A 22,173-nucleotide genomic window follows, 5' to 3' on the forward strand; every position below is an offset into this window, starting at 1 on the left:
TCATCGTCGATATTTTCCGAAAAGGTACATACTGGTAAAGGTAAATTTTCACTGTGCTGTATTGGCGGCTTTGCTGACTCTACATTAGGGTACACCCAATTACGCTTTTTGAATCTATTCATGCCTTTAACATTTACAGCACAAAAATAGCAATCATTAACATGATTTTTTGGTTCACTCCATGTCATGGCCACTCCAAATTTGAGTCCCTTTCGTCCGCCATGGCCCCAATAACGAAGTGATTCCAAACAAGTTTTGCAAACTATATGTGGGACCCATTTTTTATTCTGTTGTCCCAGATTTTTGGCAAAATAAGCCTGATACAAATCTCTCACTACATCCATGATATTTCTTCTCTGTGATGGTAGACAATATATTCCACATATATAGCAAAAAACATTTGGGTTATTGAAACACTTACTACGTGAGTAACTCATATTTCCAATGTATTCACATTAAACGCATTTTGCTTAGTTATACTACAAAATTCAACATTAAGAGATATATTGCCTAGCAATGCTTCATAAGTTGCCTAGCAACAATTTACAAATAAATAAATAAGTTTAATGGGAATTTCAGCCAATTATCAAATTTTCATATTACCGAGAAAAGGGTGGAGTAATTTTACCTCCTACATTTTATATGGTATGTTTATTTTTGTAACTGGAGTCAATTCAACTGAACCAATTATACAATTGGCAATCACAGCTGATTTGTGTGCTGAAACTGTTATTAAACTTTATGCCACAAAATGAAATCTTTTTTTGTTCTCCAGTGTAATCAGCAATGTTGTATATTTATGTCAGTAACAAAATTAATGTATATGACGCAAAAAATACGTATATCCACTTGTTTCGCAAAACAGAAGTAGCAAGACGTCAGAGAATCGTTGGCCTGGATTTTCCTGTTTTAATGGTGCAGGAAGATTGCTTCGATACACCCTCAAACAGGGATAAATTCGCTCATATTATTGTACTAAACTGTGCAATGAGTTTACAGACAAGTAAATGTTCAATATTTGTCATAACTTTTATGGGCAAAGCTCTCTTAATGGGAACTGAGTATTAAATAATCCCTTTCTGAACAGGCAATATTGGCAGAACCTTTCTTGTCCACTTTGCTTTTCAAACTTTTATTTCAGGAAAATTTCCAGTCGATTGCCATGGAAACGCTCCTAACTTCCAGGATAAAAGTTTGAAGGTCACCTGAATCTAATCTCTTTCTCTGAAACACTTCTCTCCGACGACAAAGAGCGATGATGATGTGATGCTTAGAATTCTAAAGTGGCTTTTTGAAAACGCTTAAAGGGCAAGGGGAATTATTTTGAAGATTGCGGTCAAATGTGAGGAGGTAGCAACAAATTCAGATAACTTGAGGGTCGGCACGTAGATAGCAGTTACGTGTCAAGGCCGAGCGGAAAGGGAGAGGGGTTATAATCATCTTGGACCAACCTTACCTCTAGAAAGAAGTAAGATAGGTGAAAGGATAGAGAAGTGTAGCACAGAATATAAAGAAAAGGAACCGTTTCCTGGTAAGACTACTCAGATGGGCTACACGGGACTGAGCCCGCAGTATAATTGTTTGATTCATTTAAAGTGTTTGGGTGCGTCGAATCGTATGGCATTCTGCACCCTTAAATGTATACGGGGAAATAACCCCTTATCTAAACTTCTTACTTAAAAAGGTTAAAACAAAGGGTGTAAAAAGCTCCTTTGGAAAAATTAAAAGTGCAAAGTTACAAAGGGACCTGCACAAGACAAACACAACACAGTAAATAGTAAAACCTTCCTCACAGAGACCAGATCTTCGTAAAAAGCTAAAACATTTGTTAAAACACTGTCGTCATCTCCCAACAGGGATGATATATAGTTTTGAAGATGAAAAGTCTGCCTGGAAAGCACGTTCAGGAAGAATATGCCGAATACTTAAAACGACATCACAGACATAACACATTGGAGGGCCAGCCCTTGCAGCAAGTGACCATGGGGGAGACAGCTGTGTCCAATACGCAGTCGATAAAGTGGGATTTGAACCACTGTATAATTTACCTCCACCTGGGATCCAACCCGAGACCCATTGAATACAACTCCAGCCGATTATGAAACTCTCTATCCTTAAGAAATACTACATATTGTTTATTTCTCCGGATTAGCAGCATCGTAACATGCATGCCATAGTTCAACTCTTGGAAATGAGAATGCCCTAGTAGCTTGCAACACTGGGGAGATTTTGGTGGGGGGAGGGACCGGGGGAACCGATCAAGTAATGTCTCTAATTTTCTATTGTTGTGACTCGTGTGTAGTGGATCTGTGTATGAATGGCCGAGCTAGACATGTCTAACTTAAGGGATGAACTCTAAAGAATGACGGGGGGGTTGATATGAGGGGTCACCCAGTGATAGCTTTAGGGAAAGCCTGCAGAACTGAATTTGGGGCCCTATATAATTCGATTTTCATAACTTATCTTTGTAATTTCAAATACGGACGCTATTAGATTAAATTGGCAAGAATTTAGCTAACTAAACAACCGCATATACACACAAGATAAATGAAATAATAATAACAATATGACTTCTAAATACTGAAAATATGTCACATTTATTTAAACCTTCTGGCTCACATAAAGGTCAACTTTTAAAGGGTTGAAATCTGGTGAACAGGGAGTCCATTAAGGTGCACACAAGGGTAGGTGCGTTAAAAGTCTTTGTGATTAATTATCCACATGCTATCACAACTTAGAGTGTATTTGAGTGTGTAGCACATTCAGATCAATACACCTGGTAGTTTCTTTCTATTTTGGTGTTTCATTAAAACTTTATCTTTCCTCTTTCAGGCAAATGGCACCCACGACAGTTCTACCACCGTTGCCAGCTCCTGACGACACGGACGGACGACCAAATCGCATTCCGCTACAACCTTACACATCGCCACTCCCACCGATTGGTTGCGAAAGAGAACCACAGATGGTAGCACCGGCGGAGGAATGCCAAGACTCACCACCGCCGCCTCCGCGCCCGGACGGACCAAAGAAATCCGTGTCCATCGTTCTGCCGGACGAGGATAAAGGATGACCACTGACGCTGTCCGACGTTGCCTGCAGAGGACAATCTTGAGGGTGCGTCCGTCCGTTCGGACGTCCGGAACTGACTCGTGCGGTTAGGTTTGTGGCAGCGTGAAGAAAAAGTAACCAAGGCCTCATCGAGAAAAAGGTTTTAACTGTGTTACAATGGCACAAACTGCGACGGACCGGACAAAGGTTTTAAACGGAGACAACGAGCGTTTTGATTGGTCAACAGTTTTTTTTAATATCCGTCCATTGTTGTGCCAAGCTGGGGAAAAAAATTACATGTGCCATAAAGGGAGTATTGTTGCCAAAATGAACTAACTGTAGACTGTGAAGGGTATGAAGAAACATAGGCTATGAGTCCTCCTTCAACCGTTCAGTTATACTAGTCTCCTTTGCTTTTTCTCGGACATTTCTCTTGTGATATGGACAACTACAGTGAAGGTTGAATTGTTAAGAAACTCACCATGTGATAGTGCAAAGTGGAACACTCTGTATTGTTGTGTCTTTTTACCTTCATTTCATTCCAGTCCTCACAATTACATCCTTCCAGGTTGACGCTTGCGCAAGGAACACGTGCAGGGTAGCAAACTTTGATTGTTGTAGATGCACAATAGTTGCCTATCAATTTCTAGAGCCTCATTGAGAAATATAACCAATCGTCACTGCTGGTTATGTTTAGTTACACTAGTCTGACTACTACTATTTTTTGACAAAAAAGGTTAGGATCTTTCTTACAGTAACGTGGGATACACTAGTACAAATACAAGTATGATATGAATGTGGCGGTTATTTTTGAGATGTTATATCCAATTTGTAAGAGAAATAGAATTATGTCTGATTCTTGATGAAAAGATTTTTCTTTGGTCGCTTTATGTTCAGAAGGGTTAATGGGGACTGGGCCTACAAATTTAAAATAGGATCAGAACCAACCCCGGGAATCGGCACATTGATTACAAGGCGTCAACGTTAGCCACTATGCTTTCTGAGAGGCCCAAATTCAAGGAACTGGTTGGAACTCTACTGCCGAAACAAATATGAAAGGAAGGACTATTGATATGAAAGTCTACATTTAGTTATGGGGATATATGTAAATGCGATGATAATGCGATAAGAAAAGTATAAAGGTTGAAGAATGTGGATAAGGAGGAGTAGGCAAAGATGAAATAGAAGCATTACAACAGTTAATACATTGTCATATCCAGAAGGTGGTCGATGGTAATGTACCTCCTAGATTTGTTACACATAAGAAACGTGAGATACTTGGAAATATTGGAGACACTCACAAGTTGTAAAATGGACATATACCTCCATTATGAGGAACCTAGGCACATTTTTTTTTGGCTAAGGACATTCAATGAGTCTGAGTAACTTATTATGCAGTGAAGGGGTGTAATATCAGTTTTCGTGAAGATGCGAGCATGTGATACCTGAGTTGCCAATGAGTCTCAAATATTGGCGACTGAACTAGGGAGCTATTTCCATCTGCCGAGAGGGGTCTGCTATAGCGGGTGTCAATCTCACTTGCGACATTCTAGGAACAACATTGGATCCCTTCAGACAATGTTGCCGTGTTGGCACTTTAAAAGGAAGTACAGAGAGTCAGGTCCTTGAACAGCTACTTTCCCCCGTGCTAGTGAGGGTTCATTTGTAACAAGTTTCTTTAGCAACACTCTCGTTTACAACTGCCCTTGGTAAGAAACCAGGCGCATGGGGTCTCTCCGATTTTCATTTGTTTGGTGCCCCGAGCGGCGTTCGGCGCTTTGGGACGCGAAAGTAAACGATGACAGTCGAACACAACTCTGATCCGTCACTTTCCAGCCGCCAGTTCAGAAGGCAGCCGTACTCGTCGAGCTCAGCCTAGGCATCTGTACTTGACCCTCTACGAACAACTGTTTTAACATTACAGCTGTGCAAAACAGCTTCTTGGTAGTTGCAATGAAGATTAAATATTTGAATACAAAATGTGCAAAGAACAGCGCACAAGAAGCAGGCATATATGAGGATATCAAACTACACCCCTGTTAAGGATTCCATGGTCGCTTCAATTCTTCATGGGAAAGATGGACTGGAATGTTAGAATGTAACCACACACTATATATGTATAAAGGAAAACGAATTAGATTTACTAAATACATGAGGTATATTTGAACACAACAAAGGCATTGAACAAGCATGGGAGACTTTTTGTTTGTACAGAGCAGATAAAATGTAAGATTTCGAATCATCCACAGCAAATGACGATTTAAGGGAGGTTTGTCAGGCTGTTGGTATCAGAAAAAATGAGTGCGGGCGCTTGCACCATGTCCCTTGCTCCTTGGTGCAATCATTGCTATCAGACTGAACCTCTTGTAAAAGTTCTTGAACCCGGAAACATATGGTTTTCACTTCTTATTGCCTTGAAACATGTCAATCGTAAATACTATTAATACTTTGAGAAAATTCAAGGAATGGATACAACAAATTTAAAGATAGGAAAAACCTGGAAATGAAATCACAAATTCTCCACTGCTCAAGAACTTATTTAGAAACCCCATTCTTCACTATTAAAACCAGAGAAAGGAAAATGAAAGCAATTAGAGTGTTTGTTATTTAAGAATGATATTATATTGATACTTGCTTAGGAAAGACAAGAATAAGACAAAAATTTGTATTAAGAAATTAGCAAGTACACTACTAACCACTTATTTGAACAAATGCATCCTGTGATGCGAACTTCAATCTGAATGGAACAAGAAGAGAATATTCATGGATGCCGGGTTCGAATCCCGGCCTGTGTACTTTGTGAATGCCCCTCCATCAATTTAATTACATCACCATTTATCCTCATCTTCGCGATTATTCAACAGTGGCATAAAAGCGAAATCAAATCAAAAACCTACAAGCGAATATAAATTCTGAACACAACCATACTATACCAGTGTAAATGGCCTGCTGCTGATATTGCGAGTATAGACTATCTTGGAAAAATCATTCTGACATAGCTTAATTTTTCTTAATTGCATAAACTTGACAAGAAGGCGGTAAGAGATTACTATAGACGATCAGTTGTCTGTATAAATATGAAACACCAGGAAGTCGAATATAACTACTATTAACAGGTAAGACATTGGTTCAAACAAAGCACGTATACGTGATCTACGGTATCTGTTGGTAACTTTAATACGAGATTTAAATTTCTCTTGGAGAAACTGTTTGTTTGTTTTTTCTCCAAAAGGTAACCTTTCTGCGCACAAAGTAAGTTTTCATGTAACGAAGGTACGTTTTTCATACCTGAAATATAAATCTGTTCTCAATTACCTTAAATTTCAATTTATCGGAAACACTTTTCCTTCTGAAGGGGTCTCTACAATTCGTAACAGTTTTATGTAATGGCTGCCTTCTTTGTGTACAGAGACTTCAGCCTTCTGCTTTCAAACAACAAGGCACGTAGCAAATAGTGGGTCTCATCTTATTTCTAGCGAGAATCTCATGTGTGATCAAACTTGTACTTTGTGTGTCTCTTGTCATTAATAATTTTGTAATTTAATAATTACTTGAATGGTTTTCAATTTGCTTTGTGCCCTTGCTTCTTCACACAACTCATATATCAGAAAACAATCTTCAAAATGTTAAACTCTGATAAAAACCCAATAGATATCTTAGAAATATCATTCAAGGGATATCTTCGATATATATTCACAACTGAAGCGTAGTTAAAATCAGGAATCAGACACAATTCTGCTTCTCTGCGCCTAGAACAGTTTAGATAAGAGTTATTTTTATTTCGTTTCCAATCATCTTTAGAAAACTCAATTGGGAGCTCCTCAATATTGAACAATATTGTACAATATTGAATTTTCTACTAGGATAAGTATTCAGCATTTGAATTCCTAAGGCGCGTTCCAAAACTATATAACTCATAAAATAGCCACCCGAAAATTCTTGACTGGAAGGTAGTTTTGCCTGTAAAAAGAACAACAATTTCTTAATGAATTTACTTCTGTAAAATTTCCAAAAACAAAACACTGATATTAAAGCTTCTTACTGAAGCGGCTCAAAACTGAAACAGTATCTAGTCTCTAGAAAGAAAAATGCCCAGAACTTTTGTTAAACGTTTTAGAACGCGCCTGTGTGCAATTAGGTAGAATAATGTTTGCACTATTTATTTATTATTACATACATATGTGCAACGTGACATACCTAGTTAATACAAAAGGGAATCAAGAAATTCATAGTTATTAAAATGGCTCATAATAATATCTTTTTAAAGCAGTGTGGTGCCAAAACTTTGTTTATGTTTTGTTTTTGTTGTTGTTGTTGTTGTTGTTTACTGTTCCCTGGCTAATATGCCTGCTACGAACATATCCGTATTCTACTATATTTCTGGCTGAGATGGTCAAATAGCAATTTAAAAATATTGCCGTGTGACTTACTGAATATAGCTTCATAAGTTAGGGGGGTTTCTAAAGTTTTATAAACTACAAAATACCTAGGTATATAATGAGGGTGTAAGAAAAATGCAAATTTAGAGAAGTAATTAAAATAATCAGGAGATGTGGGGGAACGTAGATAGTTACAAGAATGATTCAGTACATAGAGTAAATATTAAATTACAACCTTTGTATGTAGTTCGAGTTCGTTTCTTCTTATTGGATTTTAGCATTTAACGCAATAAAAATAATAGGATATTCAAAATTTTGATTAGATTCTAGAAATGAACTAGAGGTTGAAAAAGAAAATCACGAATTACAACTCAAAATTCTTATAAATATGGTAAAAACTGCAAAAAGCGGTATTCCAAAAATAAAAGTAAATAAATCAATCAAAATTCTTAATAATTAAGAGTATAATGTTCTTAATGCATTGTTATTGTATATGTTACCAAACTACAACCAACAAATACTTTGTTTCTGATATTAAATGTTATTTTCCAGTATATTTTTTATATAATTGTCTACGTGTGATTCTTCAGTTTACAGAATTTGTCATTATTTCCCCATATTATATATGTACACAAACACACAAAACAAATACACCCACTTTATTGTTCTTTAATATTTTAAAGTGAGAATAAAAATTCACTTGGTTGCTTTGCATGTGCAAAGTGTTTAGTTATAATGTGCCCATAACAGTATTTTTACATAGTGACACTATATGTTTTATGAACTTCTTCAAATTGAGGATTGGTATTGCAGCAAGGTTGGAATTAGAAAGCAAGGATAATGAAGAGAAAATGTGTTGCGTTTCTGGTTAGTGAATATATGTATGCACGAGTTGGTTACGCACACACATAACAAACACATCGTATATGTTCGCTTGCTATGTGAATAATAAAGCAATGTGGACCTGTACTAAATTGAAATCGGACAATTGAAAAACACCCGTGAATGGGTCCAAAGTACTTTCAATCGGCGAATTCATGTATATAGTAAAAATTTAGTTATCAGACCCTGAATTTCTTATTACTAGCAAAACACAGGTAAAAGTGTTTATCTGTCACTTAATATGTTTGTAACAGATGCTCAGGTAAATGTAAAAAACTAGACTGTTAGGGTGGATGAAGTTTTGGGCGTTATACAAGGCACAGAAGGGTAGGAAAGTTAACTACATTACGATTAACAAATTCCTGAAACATTTCTTTATAACGAACCAGTGTAGTTTAGCGGAAATTAGAGTGAGCTTGTAGATAAAGTTACTCTAGGGAGCAAAGTCGTTTGTGCATTTAATCTCATTGTACAATATTAATGTAATACAGTATTCTGGCATTGTTTGGTTACATTTTTCTTCTTGTTCTATTTCACTCTGCCTATTAATTGTATGAAGAGGGTAAAACATAGAGATATTTGCAAATGCATATACTCCTCTTGTGATATACACAAATGTTGTGACGTATTTGAGAAATTGCAAAAGTGATCGAGATGTGTTTTTTTCCTTTGTGAATTTCACACATTGTAATAACCTGTAAAAAGTAATTCAATAAATGTGAGTTACTTCATATAACAGTGAAAATAAGTTTTGCGTGTTTATTCCAAATGTGGTGTGTTCAGTTTTATGTGTAATGTTTTGTTGAGGGAAATCTTTAGGTCATCCACGTTGAATTTCAAATTTTAAAGTGGAAGATATTCAGTGGACAACTTCTCCCACAATTCATTGCACGAAATCACGCTCTGATACTGCGTTGAAAACATCCCGGGTAAGCATTGTGCACATTGTGCGTATGATCTTTGCCGAAGTGATTCAAGGTATAATTATCATGGTGATATGAGGAATATGTACGAATAAAATATCACAAGTTATTCGCTCTAAGACTTCTCAGACGTTTTCCTTAACACGAGCGATATATATATATATATATAATATTATTTACAATCTGATTTCTCAAAATATTGAAATTATTAATGTATAAAAAGTATCGAAAATCAAGTTCAATTCTTTATATATATACCGGGCGACGAAACTAAATTGTACTTAATGGCGCAGCGGATGCTTTTCATGGGATGACGTGTGGTGTGCGCATCGAGTCCCATCGTCACCAATCGAGACCGCCACTATTGTAGTCAAGTAACTCCCCAAACGTTCTCATGGTGCTGGGTCAACACTGACGTTTTGAAGCTCCTACTGGGAATCGAACACGGGATGACTCGCACTAAAGGATATGAAACGCTTTGCATATGTTTATAACTTTAATTGCAACCGTATGAGCCGTACTTCAAATCCTGGGACAGGTTAAGAAATGGATCTCCTCTATTTTCCGAGTTGTACACACCTGCACTGATCGGGGTTCTTGGACAGGGGTGCCCATCTCCCCCAAGGCCAAGGGCGTGTTGCCCCCAGATCATGTCATAAACCCCATAAAGTATTTCATTAGGACACCGTGTCTACTATAGTGCTATATATATCTATCTATCTGAAAGTCATATATATTTTTTCTAGCTTTACTGAATACTTTACTTGATCTACCTTCCTCCTAAATTCTTCCTTTTCTTCATCTAACGAATTCAATATAGTGCGTCTAGTAGCAAAAGTGACTTGGTACCAGCTAAAATAAATGACTCACTAAGGAAACATATTCTGAATCTCCCACCCCTACCTCATCCTACATATTGCAGCATGGTGTCAAAGTGTAGAACTTTTAAACAAATATTTAAAAAAATGTATACATGTTGAATTTTATATTATTTTAAGGAAAACCGCAAAAATATTTTGATGGCGCAATCCGAGCCATTATCTCCCCCTCCCCCGTGGGCACTCCTCCTCTTGGCTAAGTTGCTCAGTGTGGAAAATAAACCTTCGAGTAAAGGAAATGCCATCCATTTATAGATATTGGCAAACAATAAATACGTGCATTTGCATTCTCTCTTTTTATGGAGACATAAATTGACATTATTATTATTATTAGTAACAATTGCTAGAAGAAAAAAATTAAAATTAAATAGAAACTCATTTCCCTTTGAGCATGCAATTTCACTGTCGGTTCCATGGGCTCCAATGTCGGCTCCAGCGAGAGGTAAGAGGGGACACTTGCCCCTTCCTGGAAAGGAAGGGGTGAAATTCTGTTCGTTGTGATTTTTTAAGCGTAAAGTAAAATGGTGTTATTTTCTTCCCTGGAAAAGTGTTGCTTGTATTCCTGGAAAAGGTTTGTTTCCTCCTCTTGGAGAAAAGTCTCACCACGCTCAGGTTTCTCTCTTGAATTTTCACATTTCATGAATTGATTCATGAATTTTCCAACACCTATATTATTTTTTCGTCCACAGAATATTTAACTTATTTCTATGGAACAGATATTAAATAAATTAACATTAGTGGGATCCGTACTACCTTTCACCTTCTTCTGCAAGGATTTGATTTGAAAACGAAGAAATGGGTAGCCCCATTCTGCAAACTACTTTCATTACATTTGTTAATAAAGCACGAATTGCTACTTTTATCATGAATAAATTTACATTGGCAAATACGTATGATGGAAGTATTTACTTTATATGATTAAATTTTATTATTATATTGTAATGAGGGTTAATCTCTGACAGGGATGAAAATTACTTTTGTTGTCAGGGACAGTTAGGTTTAGTATGAAGAATGATCGGCAATACCTTCCAGCTTTAATTGGGGGTGGGGAGAGGAGATTCGAAATACACATTTAGTATTAGATGTGACCACCTAATGTGCCATGGTAGTACTGCCGCTGGAGTCAGACTTACATTTGTAGAGTTGGAAAGTAACGAAAAAAATTCAACTCATCTATAGACCCTCCTCACCTGACATTTGAGGACTAAAAGTGGTAAACGTTGTACGTGCCGAAAGCGAAAGTGTTGGGAAATGGCATCTTTCAGCACATCAGCCCGTAAGAACGTGCACACTAGTGACCTCTTTACACGCCCTTTGAACTACTTAGAGGGCTACCAGCCACATTTCACGTTTACCACATTATAAAGCATGCCACATTTCACAGTTTAACGTGGAAAACGGTGTTTGAATTATTTTGGAACTTACAGCGTTTACCAATTTAAGTCTTCAATTAGCAACACAGTGTTGTTACGCGGCGTAAGACTTGGTGCTTAATATTTACATTCAATTCTCAGAATTCGAATAGTATTGTATGCCACAAACTAACAATGTTTACAAAGATCCTTTAATTTTCTTATGCAAGCACCGTTGAACAGCGACGATAATTCTATGTTTAGAAAATAACATAATTAAATTATGCGTATTAGCAATGATTCTTGTAACGAAGAACACAAAAAACGGACGTTTTTACATGACGACTGCAGTTCGAAAAGGCCGGGGACAGGGATTTTAAAAAAACTGACTGTCCCGACAACATCGGGACGTCTGGTATAGCCTTACATCAATGGTTTTAAAACTAAAACTACCAAGACTGCAGACTGCAGGCTTCTGGAGCCTGACTCCCTTCGTGGACAACGCATTCATTTATGCAAGGATAACATGGAAATTCTTGCAAAATCTGAAAAAATCTACATTGCTATTTTCGTATGTTTTTGTAGGTAGGTTAACATTAAAATATTTCATGGTTCGAAGAGGGGGGCATGCCTCCCCCCATGGGTACGGACTTGGTTGACAACGTTGAGTGTCGTGGTAAGCAATGAGAGAATGAAAGATAAATAAAGAACACAAATAGAATTAGATGGAGAGAGAGAGAGAGAGAGAGAAGAAATAAAGAAACTGGTGAACAGAAAAGAAGAAAAACAAAAAGAAAAGAGAGAAATAAACAATGAAATAGAGACTGAGAAAGACTACCAGAGATGGAAACAGAGATAGGGAGATAAGAATAAAGGAAAGAGTAGAAAAGTATAAACTAGAGACAGAGAAAGAAGAAAAAACAAATAAAAAAGACAGAAAGGGAATAAATAGACGCGAAATAAAGAGTTTAGGGAACAGGGAAATAGAAGCAAAGAAGAGAGACAGATAGAAACGGATAAGAGGGCCTCCCTGATGGCGCAGTGGTAGCGTCGTGGCCTTGTTTTCCCGGGTTCGATACCGGGTGGAGGCACAAGTGGTTCGGATCCCACTTGAAACTGTAGGTCCAGTCCCGATTAGCCTTACTGTGCATAAAGTGGACTTAAAACACCAAATCAATCAATCAATCAAGAAAGGGAAAAGACACACACACTGGGTGTTACGCAGGGGGAGCTCATGGGGCTAACCATCAGAAATTGTGAATGGCCGTCAGCTTGCCTAGAAGGGGAAAAAATGAATTAAATGTATATATCCTCTATAATAATAAGAAAGCCGTTCCGGTCCATTTCGAGCCCTTCATGTATCATTTCACAAGTTTAGAACTAATAACAGTTGAAGAAATGGAAAAGGATAATGAAAAATAATAACGTTTTCTCCAACAAAGAATAAAATAATAACATTGTGAATTGGCACTGTTGAAAAATATAGCTTACGTAGCTCGCAGGAGAGAATGTGGATATGAGTATATAAAGTTACATTACCCGTATATTACGATAAGGGTTGCATCATCTAATGAATGTCTTCTCCGTACGGTTTTTTAACTTATTCCCAATGTGAACTATTCAAATGAACTACTACGCCAGACAGGCCCGTATCCAGGATTTTGTTTGAGGGAGGGGCCAGATCCGTGTGTGTGTGTGTATGTATGTATGTATCTATGTATACATTCTATGTTTAGAAAATGATATATTTATAAATTGATTTATAATCATTAGCAATTATTATTACATTAAAGAATTCTAAATGTAAGTTAACCCATAGGCTACGAAGGATCGTAGTGGATTATGGTTAATAAAAAAACGTATGAGAGAGACATTTTCACCTGGTAGCCAGTAGTGGCAATTGGGTGCCAAAACTGGAGGTCAAGGACAATTTGCTTTCTCTTAGTAGACAAGTTTGAGTTTTAGTTTTAGGTCCACTTTTATGCAATGATAGACTAATTGGGACTGGACCTACTGCTTCCTCATGCCCCCCTCCAAATGCCGCCACTGCTGGTAGCCTTACATCACTGGTTATAAAACTAAAAGTATCCAATATCGCAGACTGCAGACTTCTGGGGACTGTCTCTCTACACAACAAACGCATTAATTTATGCAAGGACAGAACTGATATTTGTACAAGTTTGAAAAATCATCGATGTTATTTTCGTAGCTTTTTATAGGTTCACATTTAAAAAATCCATGGCTCAAGGAGGGGGCCATGGCCCCCATGGCCCCTCCGCTGGGTATGGGCCTGACGCCAGAGGTACCGGGTTCTAATCTCAGCCTGAACATGGCAGTTCTTTGTGAGTGTCCCTTCATCAATTTCAGCATATCATCATTCATCCTCATCTTTGCGATTAGCCAAAAGTGGCAGAAATGCGAAGTAAAATAAGCCAAATCAATCAAGTAAACTACATAAACTTCACGTAGCGGCGATTAGGGGGGCGAAGGGGACAGTTGCCCCTAATTTTTCTCCGCACTATGCTAAACCTTATCTACAAAGGGATATATACTGTCTTTACCCCTCCTAGATTTGGCACCTTGCCCCCTATCGCCGCCACTGCGGAATAATCAAACTGCGAAAACTGTAGTGCTTACATTAAGCTTATCATTTACATTACATTGACATCTCTTCCATCATAAAATACTTCTTGTGAGATTTACTAGTATTTACAATCCGTAAATATTCGTATGTTTCTGCGAAAATAATGGAAATTTAGACATGTGGACCAGTTACATAAACAATAATAATCAACATACTGTTCATTCAATAAATAAAATGTTCTCCTCATTCATTTATATAGTTATAGGTGGTCGTATGTAAAAAAACAACTAAAAAAAACGTTGCCATGATATAAACAGTTCAACATTTAATTACTACTCTTCTTCTTTTTCCTTAAGGGTCCCGGGTTCGAATCCCGCTCGGGCTTGGTTGTTTGTGGATGTCCATTCATCAATTTCATCATTTCATCACTCATCCCCCTCTTCGCAAATTAACCAAGAGGCACAAAACGCGAAGTAAAATAAACTAAATCAATCAATCAATCAATCTTCTTTTTCCTGTCTTCAGTTGGCCAGTGTGCTCTTCAATTCTGGTTAGTAGTTGAAAGTACTTAACGATTGATGAAACTCTTTCTGTTGGTAGCAGAGGACAAGAAAGCTCTTAAACGATCTTGAATTAAGGACGCTGGAGGTCGATCCGGAAGTGAAGACGCACCTAAGTACCGTGTGAGACTGACTTAATGTACTCTGCATCTTTCCACAAGATTTTTCTATCGTCAGTTCAGGGTTGTGACCTGCGTCTTTAAATCGAAGGCTTAAAGACAAGTATGGCTATGGAAACACAATGTAGCACTTCACAAATATCTGGAATCCATCTCAGTGACCGAGCGGTCGACACGCGATCTTGCCATCGAAGTATCTGGGTTCGAGTCCTGTCGTGAGGATGGAGTTGCTTTGTGAGTTGAGTGTACATTTATAAATTATTTCTAATTATCAGTCATTCCCATCGCCGCCATAAGCTAAATAAGATAAATATAAAAAATAAAATAAAATAAATACAAACATCCCGGGCATACTATTTTTGTAACGTGTCCGTCCGGGCAAGCAGTGTCTGTCGGACACTGCATTGTTTTAAATGAATCTTGCCCTTCTAATGCAAGATTTTTATGTTTCATCGATGTGGAAACAACCGAGTAACATGATATTTAACCTAATCATCATTGTTATGTCCATAATTCTTATATTCATCATCATCATCCTCGTAATTGTATGTTGTAATTTTTGCAACATAGTATATGAAACATGTTAGGCCAGAAGGCAGTGTGAGGAAATTGTTTTATTTGCTCATATATTTTTCATTTTTTCTATTTTATCACTAGTAATATTTTTATGTGATGTCTTATTAAATACGTTATTTTTGATTAAACATTTGTTAATACATATTCAAGTAATATTACAACTTTTGTTTGTACACTGTGTCCGACAGACACTGCTTGCCCGTTTATGTAAGTGAAATTGAAAATATTTTTTACGCCTGACCTACTTTATCAAATAATGTCAAATATTGTGAAATGAGAAAAGGAGGGAAACAAACAAACAAAAAATATCACGTTCGCAGGAAGTATCGTTTGAAGTATGTGACAAAAAATATAATCAACAGTGTCTGATTGACACTGGTTGCCCGGATAAGGGTTAAGGTTTCACTTCCCTAGAGAGGATGCTATGCAGAAGTGGGCGAATTATGTAAGGTGTGACGAGCATCAGTTTGGTGGGTGAGCAAAATCCATGTTTTTTTTTCGTTGATTCTCCCTTGTAAACACCATTGTGTCTATATTTATCCAGAAAAAAAAACACATTAAAAAACAACCTTTGAGAAAGTTGGTATCATCCGATGAAAATTGTAATAGTCTCAATATTTTCATGTTCCAAGTGAAAATTTCTAGCTGGAGGGAAGTTTGCCTGACGGGGTATAGGTGGAACATTGCTCCTATACCGACAGCGGAGAGGGTGGGGGTGGTGGTGCTGCGTAAGATTTTCTAGCTGGGGCATACCATTGCACTTCGAGCACTGTGAGAAATTTAATAAATGCAAATAACTGTTCATAGGGGTGTTAAATTTTCAGTTTCCAACTTACTTTCCAGTCTCAAAAACGTTTCGACACTTCAAATTAGAGGTAGATGGTGGAGCGGCCTTGGACTGAACCGCACCCAATAAATAAAGAAACTATTGCTATTACTTTGGCAGAGGATCAAAATTTTTTTTGTGAAATAATCGAAGTTGAAATTGGGTTATTGATACTGGTTGACGCCTTGTAATAAAACAGCGATACGGCTAACGATGCTCACTTGTTTCGAAGCGCATGTTGTAGTAGTCGTAATCCGAAAATACATCAGCTTGTTCAATAAACCATATCCAGTTATTATTTGAAGTTTACATTCATCTTGCTTTATAGTTTTATTAATATTCTCAAATTTCGCACACCATTACATACATTAACAAAATAAGAGTTTAACATCATCTCATCTCAGCATCATTTGTGTTCATTTAGATTTACTTGCAATGAGAAACGCAGTATTGGCACTTGGTAGATGATTGTGGAATATTCGTGCGCGCCAATATTAGAGTTACATATAATGAGTTTCATTTATATTTTGGGATGAAACAGTATTCTCGTTATCTAACGCCACATCTCATAGTATGTGTTACGTTTTGAATAATTTTCATATTGTAATGCTACGAGACAATGTATAACGAACTACTTTCAGCGCGTAACACGAAAGGAGTGATATTTGGTATCGTGCTCCATGGGAGCCGATAAGCGGTGGTTGGGTATATGTTTGAGAAAATATACGAAAAATTGATTTACAAATGAAACTAGTGTGGTAATGCCTCGGATTTTGTGTTTTAGTGCTTAAGCAGGTAAGGGATTTGTTGCAAAATTTAACTGTAGGTTTAAGTTATTAGAAATGTAAAAGTGACCACGGCAATTGATGCTCAACATTGCCACTGTAATTTCAACTTGCTGTAAAAATGGATATCCTTGATCTTTTTGATTAAATTTGACTTAAGTGTTTATTATTATTATCATATATTAAACTCGGGCTCATTATTTGCAATGTTAGGTATTTTGTGCATTTTGTTGTTCAACACTACAGTACGTGGTTTTATGGGGGATGCAAAACTTTGTCGGGGGTATAAAAATCGTCCAACTCGCATGATGGCGCTCAGAAAAATAAGAATTATCTTTAAAACCATACAAATAACATGTTCGATTGTGTTTGAAAGTCGTCCTGTTTTTTTTAATGTAGCCGGTCGCCATGTGCAGGTACACAAATTTGTTGACCTTCTGGTGTACGCGTTCCATCTTGTTATGTAACTAAATAAAAACATTGCTTTGGTAAATGTTGTAGCCACGGTAATGGCCGTATTTGATACGAGGTTATTAACTTGATATTTTTTACCGGGTATGTACACTATCTGAAGTAGGAATATGATTGAAGTTTACATTTCTAAAAGCACAAAACATTTCAAAGTCTGTGTTGTACGAGATAACCGGAGTACTACTCATTCGGAAGGATAATTATGATTGTGTATCGTTGCGTCCGCGGCTTTTATGCGCTTTCACAGTTATGTTTAGCGTATTTCCAGATATTTGGAGAATAATTCTGTTTTCTATGTTCTGGTGCTCCTTTTAGCTTGTGTATGGTACACTATTTAAGTTACAGTAAAACATTGATTTGATTTTACGTTGTCATTTTTCTGAATGTAACAAGATAAAATAACTAAAAATCTCAGTGCTGGTAAAATTTTCGTATCCGCAAAACGTATTTCTTCAATTTTACAGGAGAATGTACTTACCGAAATGGGAGCGAATTGACAATATAGAAAGTCTCCAATTTTGTTAATTTTCGATATACTAACTAATTTTGGCCTCCTAATCATGAATCTGGGATCGAATGTAGAATATAGAGAATATCTCCAATTTCGTTAATATTTGGTATACTAAACAAATTTGGCCTTCTAATCACGAATCTCTTGTTAAAATGCGGGGGTCACGTCTCGAAATCGTGAAAAAAGCTGATGTAAGTTGAGAATTTTTTTTTTTTAAAAAAAAGCTGTATCATATTCTTTTACGAACAAAAAGCTTGCCTAACCTAACCTTACTGGAAATGGTTTGTGGGGCTATCCGTGAATGGTTTGTGGGGCTACCCGTTCATGGTTCGTGTGGCTACCCATTCATAATGTACTGATCAGAAGGCCAAAATTAGTTAATATACCAAATATTAATGAAATTCAAGATACTTTCTTACCCTAACCTTACCGGAAAAAGTTTCTTGGTGATATCAGTTAATTTTTTTCCCAATGAGCACATATTGTAACAAAATATAAGTTTTGTAGCACTAGCTTCCTCACTGCACAACATGCCATTTTTGTAGAAGAACGCACAAACACCGTTGCGAAACCTACCTCTAATTAAAGTGCTCTTCTACCTAACGAAGCAACAACTAATGCTCTGCAAGTAAAGAAGGAACAGTGTGGCAAGACTGTAGACAGTGCAACGAATGCCGAACGTCACTTGTTCATATCGTCAAAGAGGTACTACTTTCGTATAATGGAAACACCTATAAATCATTTCTTTTGCATTTGTTTACATTCCTAACATACTATTCTGCATTGCGGAATATTTCTTTAGGTGTAATATTGAATTTCTAACGGAAATAATGTCTATTTGTTACATTTACGAGTACGTACTGTTCTTCATTTTTTGCATTCTATAACACACAATATGGCGATAGTGTACTGGTTCATCGCAGGTTGCGCCGGTGTTTTGGAGTGTGTTTGCAGTGTTCCAACCTTGTTCACTGAAAAATACTTACTTTCGTGCCAGGATTTGAAATTATGCTAATACCTCACAAACCATTTGGCGTTAGCCCCACACACCATTTCCCATAAGGTTAGGTTAGGTAAGCATAGTTTAATAAAAATTAAAAATTCTCCACACTTCATCTTATAGCGAAAACACAGTGTGGTTTGAAACACTTACTCGGGGGTTACGTGATCTAACACACGGAACATTGTGCTCACTTGCAGAAAGCAAATAGCGGCAGCAGCAATAGTGTGTCGGAGAGATATTTTCGCAGATAAAGAATTGATTTTGCATTAAAATGGATCAAAACTACATTCCCGAACTTCAACAACGCTAAAGAAAATGATTTCCGTAAGTACTCTCTTAATTAAAAAGTAAGAAATCCGTTTCCACTATATGAAAGTGTTACCCATCAAAGATGGTTATGTTATGTTTATGTATGGAGAATGATTGCGGTAATGAAGAACGTAATTTTGCAACATATATAGACGTAAGTGTACAATTTTTACACATGACCCCCAAATCTTAACAGGTTACCAGGACTGCATATATAGTGAGTATAAGAAGTAGGAAAGGAATTGGAGACATTCTCTATATTCTACATTCATACCACATCGAATTATGGTTGTTAAATATGCACCAGGTAGAGCAATGATTTGCTTATACACAATCTGCTCCCCCAAAAAATTATGTCACAGTTTGTTTTAAGTTAACTGTATGCTCATATAGTCTAATCAGGACACTTTGTGTGTGTGAATGCTTGTGTTATATTTTGTGATAGATGGTAAGTAAATTCTTACTGTACATTTTAATTTGATGCGAATGTTATTTTTAAATTGCTACATTAGAATGTTTGGTAACTTCCGATTGTTTTATGATTTCTCCTAGCACAAAGACTATTTATCGTAGAATATTGGAAATCATTGTCACACGAAATTTGAACCTTCCTTAAAGTAATGAGCACTGTTTGGACTCGAAAAACGTTATTTTTGTTGAATAAAACAACTTGAAAATTACCTTAAGCACTTCTCATGGACAAGATATTCTCCATCGACAAGTGACAGTAAATATAGTAGAAGCGTGGGAATGAATGTAGAAGTAAGTGGGAACCTTAGTATAATGCATTTAGGGACTTTATTTTAATGCTAAGGAAACCAAACCTAACCTGCCTAACCTAACCACGAAAGCATATATTGAACAAAACCTTAAGTAATCTCTAAAACTCCACAGTATGTGTTAACAGATGTACATCGAAATCGAACCATGTAAAAATTGCATTCGTAGCATGATGAATCGCAATAAAACAAAAAGAACTTGGGCCGAATATTTTATTTGGGTGAGATTCATAAACTGCTTTTTTCCTTTGAGAGCATTATTTTTCGATTGCAAAAAAAAATTCTGAGCGATTTTACAATACCGGAAACTTCCTCAATTTCATTCATAGTACGCATAATCAATAATTTAGAGGTCCTAATGATGAATCTGCAGTTAAAATTTGGCCCTCACGTGTAGAACTTGCAAAATAAGGGGGTCCATGATTGTAACAGACACCCTCGATTTAAGTAAATTCTTACTGTACATTTTAAATTGATATGAATATTATTTTTAAAATGCTACATTAGAATGTTTTGTTTGGGTGAGATTCGTAAACAGTGTTTTTTCCTTTTAGATCATTATCTTTAGATTGCAAAAAAAAGGGATTTTACAATACCGGAAACTTCGTCAATTTCGTTCATATTTCGCATACTCATAATTTAGGGCCTTTTTTAAAACCAAAACTCTTTACGTACCATGCACAGCGTAACAAATTGCAAACGTCACTTGTCAGAAAACATGGTTCCCAATTGCTTTTTGTGTATCTAGAATCATCGGCGTAATTGATAAGGTTATTTTACAACTTCTTCATGTTACTTTACAATTTCTACACATGAGCACCAAATCTTAACTGCAGATATGTCATCAGGACTCCATAATTAGTGAGTATTCGAATTAAGAACGAAATTATGGCATTTTCTGGTATTGTAAAATCATACCAAAAATTCAGCATGAAACTTTGTAATGAATACTGCAGCTTTTTCATTTGTGAATTGTATAGTATCAGAAGTAATCGGTTAATCATAAATGCACCCATTAAATGTTAATATGCTCACAGTTTCCAGGTGGATAGAAAATTTAAAATGGGACATGCTACATTACATATTTAACCTTTTGTGAACCAAGTATCTCGATTGAGATACCCAAAAGTAAGCCTCACGGTCCCAAGTATCTCGATTGAGATACCCAAAAGTAAGCCTCACGTTCCCAAGTATCTCGATCGAGATACCCTGTGTCAAGGTCGTAGTTTTTACGTTATAACTTTTCTATTTTTGGCTAGAATTTCGATTTTTTTACATATTGTTCCTAACACATGCATTTAACAGAAATGTTTTTTTGCCTTCATGAAAATGGAGGGGAAAAGGCGGGAAAAGGGACTTCTCTTTTGCGTCTCTTTTCAATGTCAAATTTTTGCCGATAAAGAAAGACCGGCATTGTTGTTCTAAAGCAATGCTTTTCACTCCCTCCTGTTAACTGCATTCGAAGGAAGCTTGTTTATCAGTATCCGATGTCAAAATGTTTTCTGTGAGGGCGCAAGCAGGGGGGAAGACTAGTTGTTGAATCTGCATTGTGAGAATGGAATTTCGAAGCACGCTGAAGGAAACCTTTGTTTGTGAGCACAAGTGTTCCACAAAGTTGAACATAGGTTACTCTGCATTGTCTAAAAATAGAATGTCAAGCACCTGCAAGATTCGGCATTCATTTTTCACTGCATTCTTGCTTTTCGTCCGTAAATGTGCGTAGGTGTCGTTTTGTGCCCAAGTGCGAGGACATTTTTTGGGTGGTGACAATTTTTTAAAATAATTTTTGGGGGTTTTCTCCCAATTTGCATAAATTTTGCATTTTGTGCATTTTGACAATTTTTTCCCGGAGGCGGGGGGGAAACAGCAGAACAGAAAAGTATTTTTTAGCGAATTTCCCCCTTTCCCCCTCCATATGTACGCCGAATGTGCATAAATTATATATTGTCTGAATCTGTGATTCATTCTGCATACAACGGTATATCATTTATATCTCTAGGGCATTTAGTTTCTGAGCTATAGTCATTTCAAGGTACCCCTGCATTTTGAAGCTTCAATCAGTGGCATGCCGACCATTCCTTTTGGGGGTACAACTCAAGTTACATTGGTCATACGACAATGATGCAAATATTTTTCTGTTTCTTACATTCCAGCGATAATTTCTATGTGCATTTTGAACTTTTCATAT

The 22,173-nt window shown here is 36.8% G+C and overlaps 2 protein-coding genes across 15 annotated transcripts in view; both read left to right on the forward strand.

Annotated features, from left to right (window-relative positions):
• The window catches only part of LOC145978306 (uncharacterized), a 52,240-nt gene extending 43,198 nt beyond the window's left edge, over positions 1-9,042 (forward strand). The window contains exon 4 of the mRNA XM_083110849.1: positions 2,833-9,042. Within this exon, the coding sequence (XP_082966975.1) occupies positions 2,833-3,070 (238 nt within the window). The 3' untranslated portion in view covers positions 3,071-9,042. The remainder of the gene's footprint in view (positions 1-2,832) is intronic.
• A 7,754-nt stretch (positions 9,043-16,796) lies between these two features.
• LOC145978331 (histone-lysine N-methyltransferase 2C-like) overlaps positions 16,797-22,173 on the forward strand; it is a 184,919-nt gene continuing 179,542 nt past the window's right edge. For 13 of the 14 annotated variants that reach the window (XM_083110895.1, XM_083110904.1, XM_083110906.1 and 10 more), the window contains exon 1: positions 16,797-16,922. The gene's annotated coding sequence lies outside the window, so the exon portion shown is untranslated. Of the gene's footprint in view, positions 16,923-17,401; positions 17,468-22,173 lie in introns of those variants that run through there. The other variant, XM_083110896.1, reaches the window with a different exon arrangement.

The sequence above is a fragment of the Lepisma saccharinum genome, chromosome 24 (assembly GCF_977018435.1).
Source record: "Lepisma saccharinum chromosome 24, izLepSacc3.1, whole genome shotgun sequence".
NCBI classification, from domain to species: Eukaryota; Metazoa; Arthropoda; class Insecta; order Zygentoma; family Lepismatidae; genus Lepisma; species Lepisma saccharinum.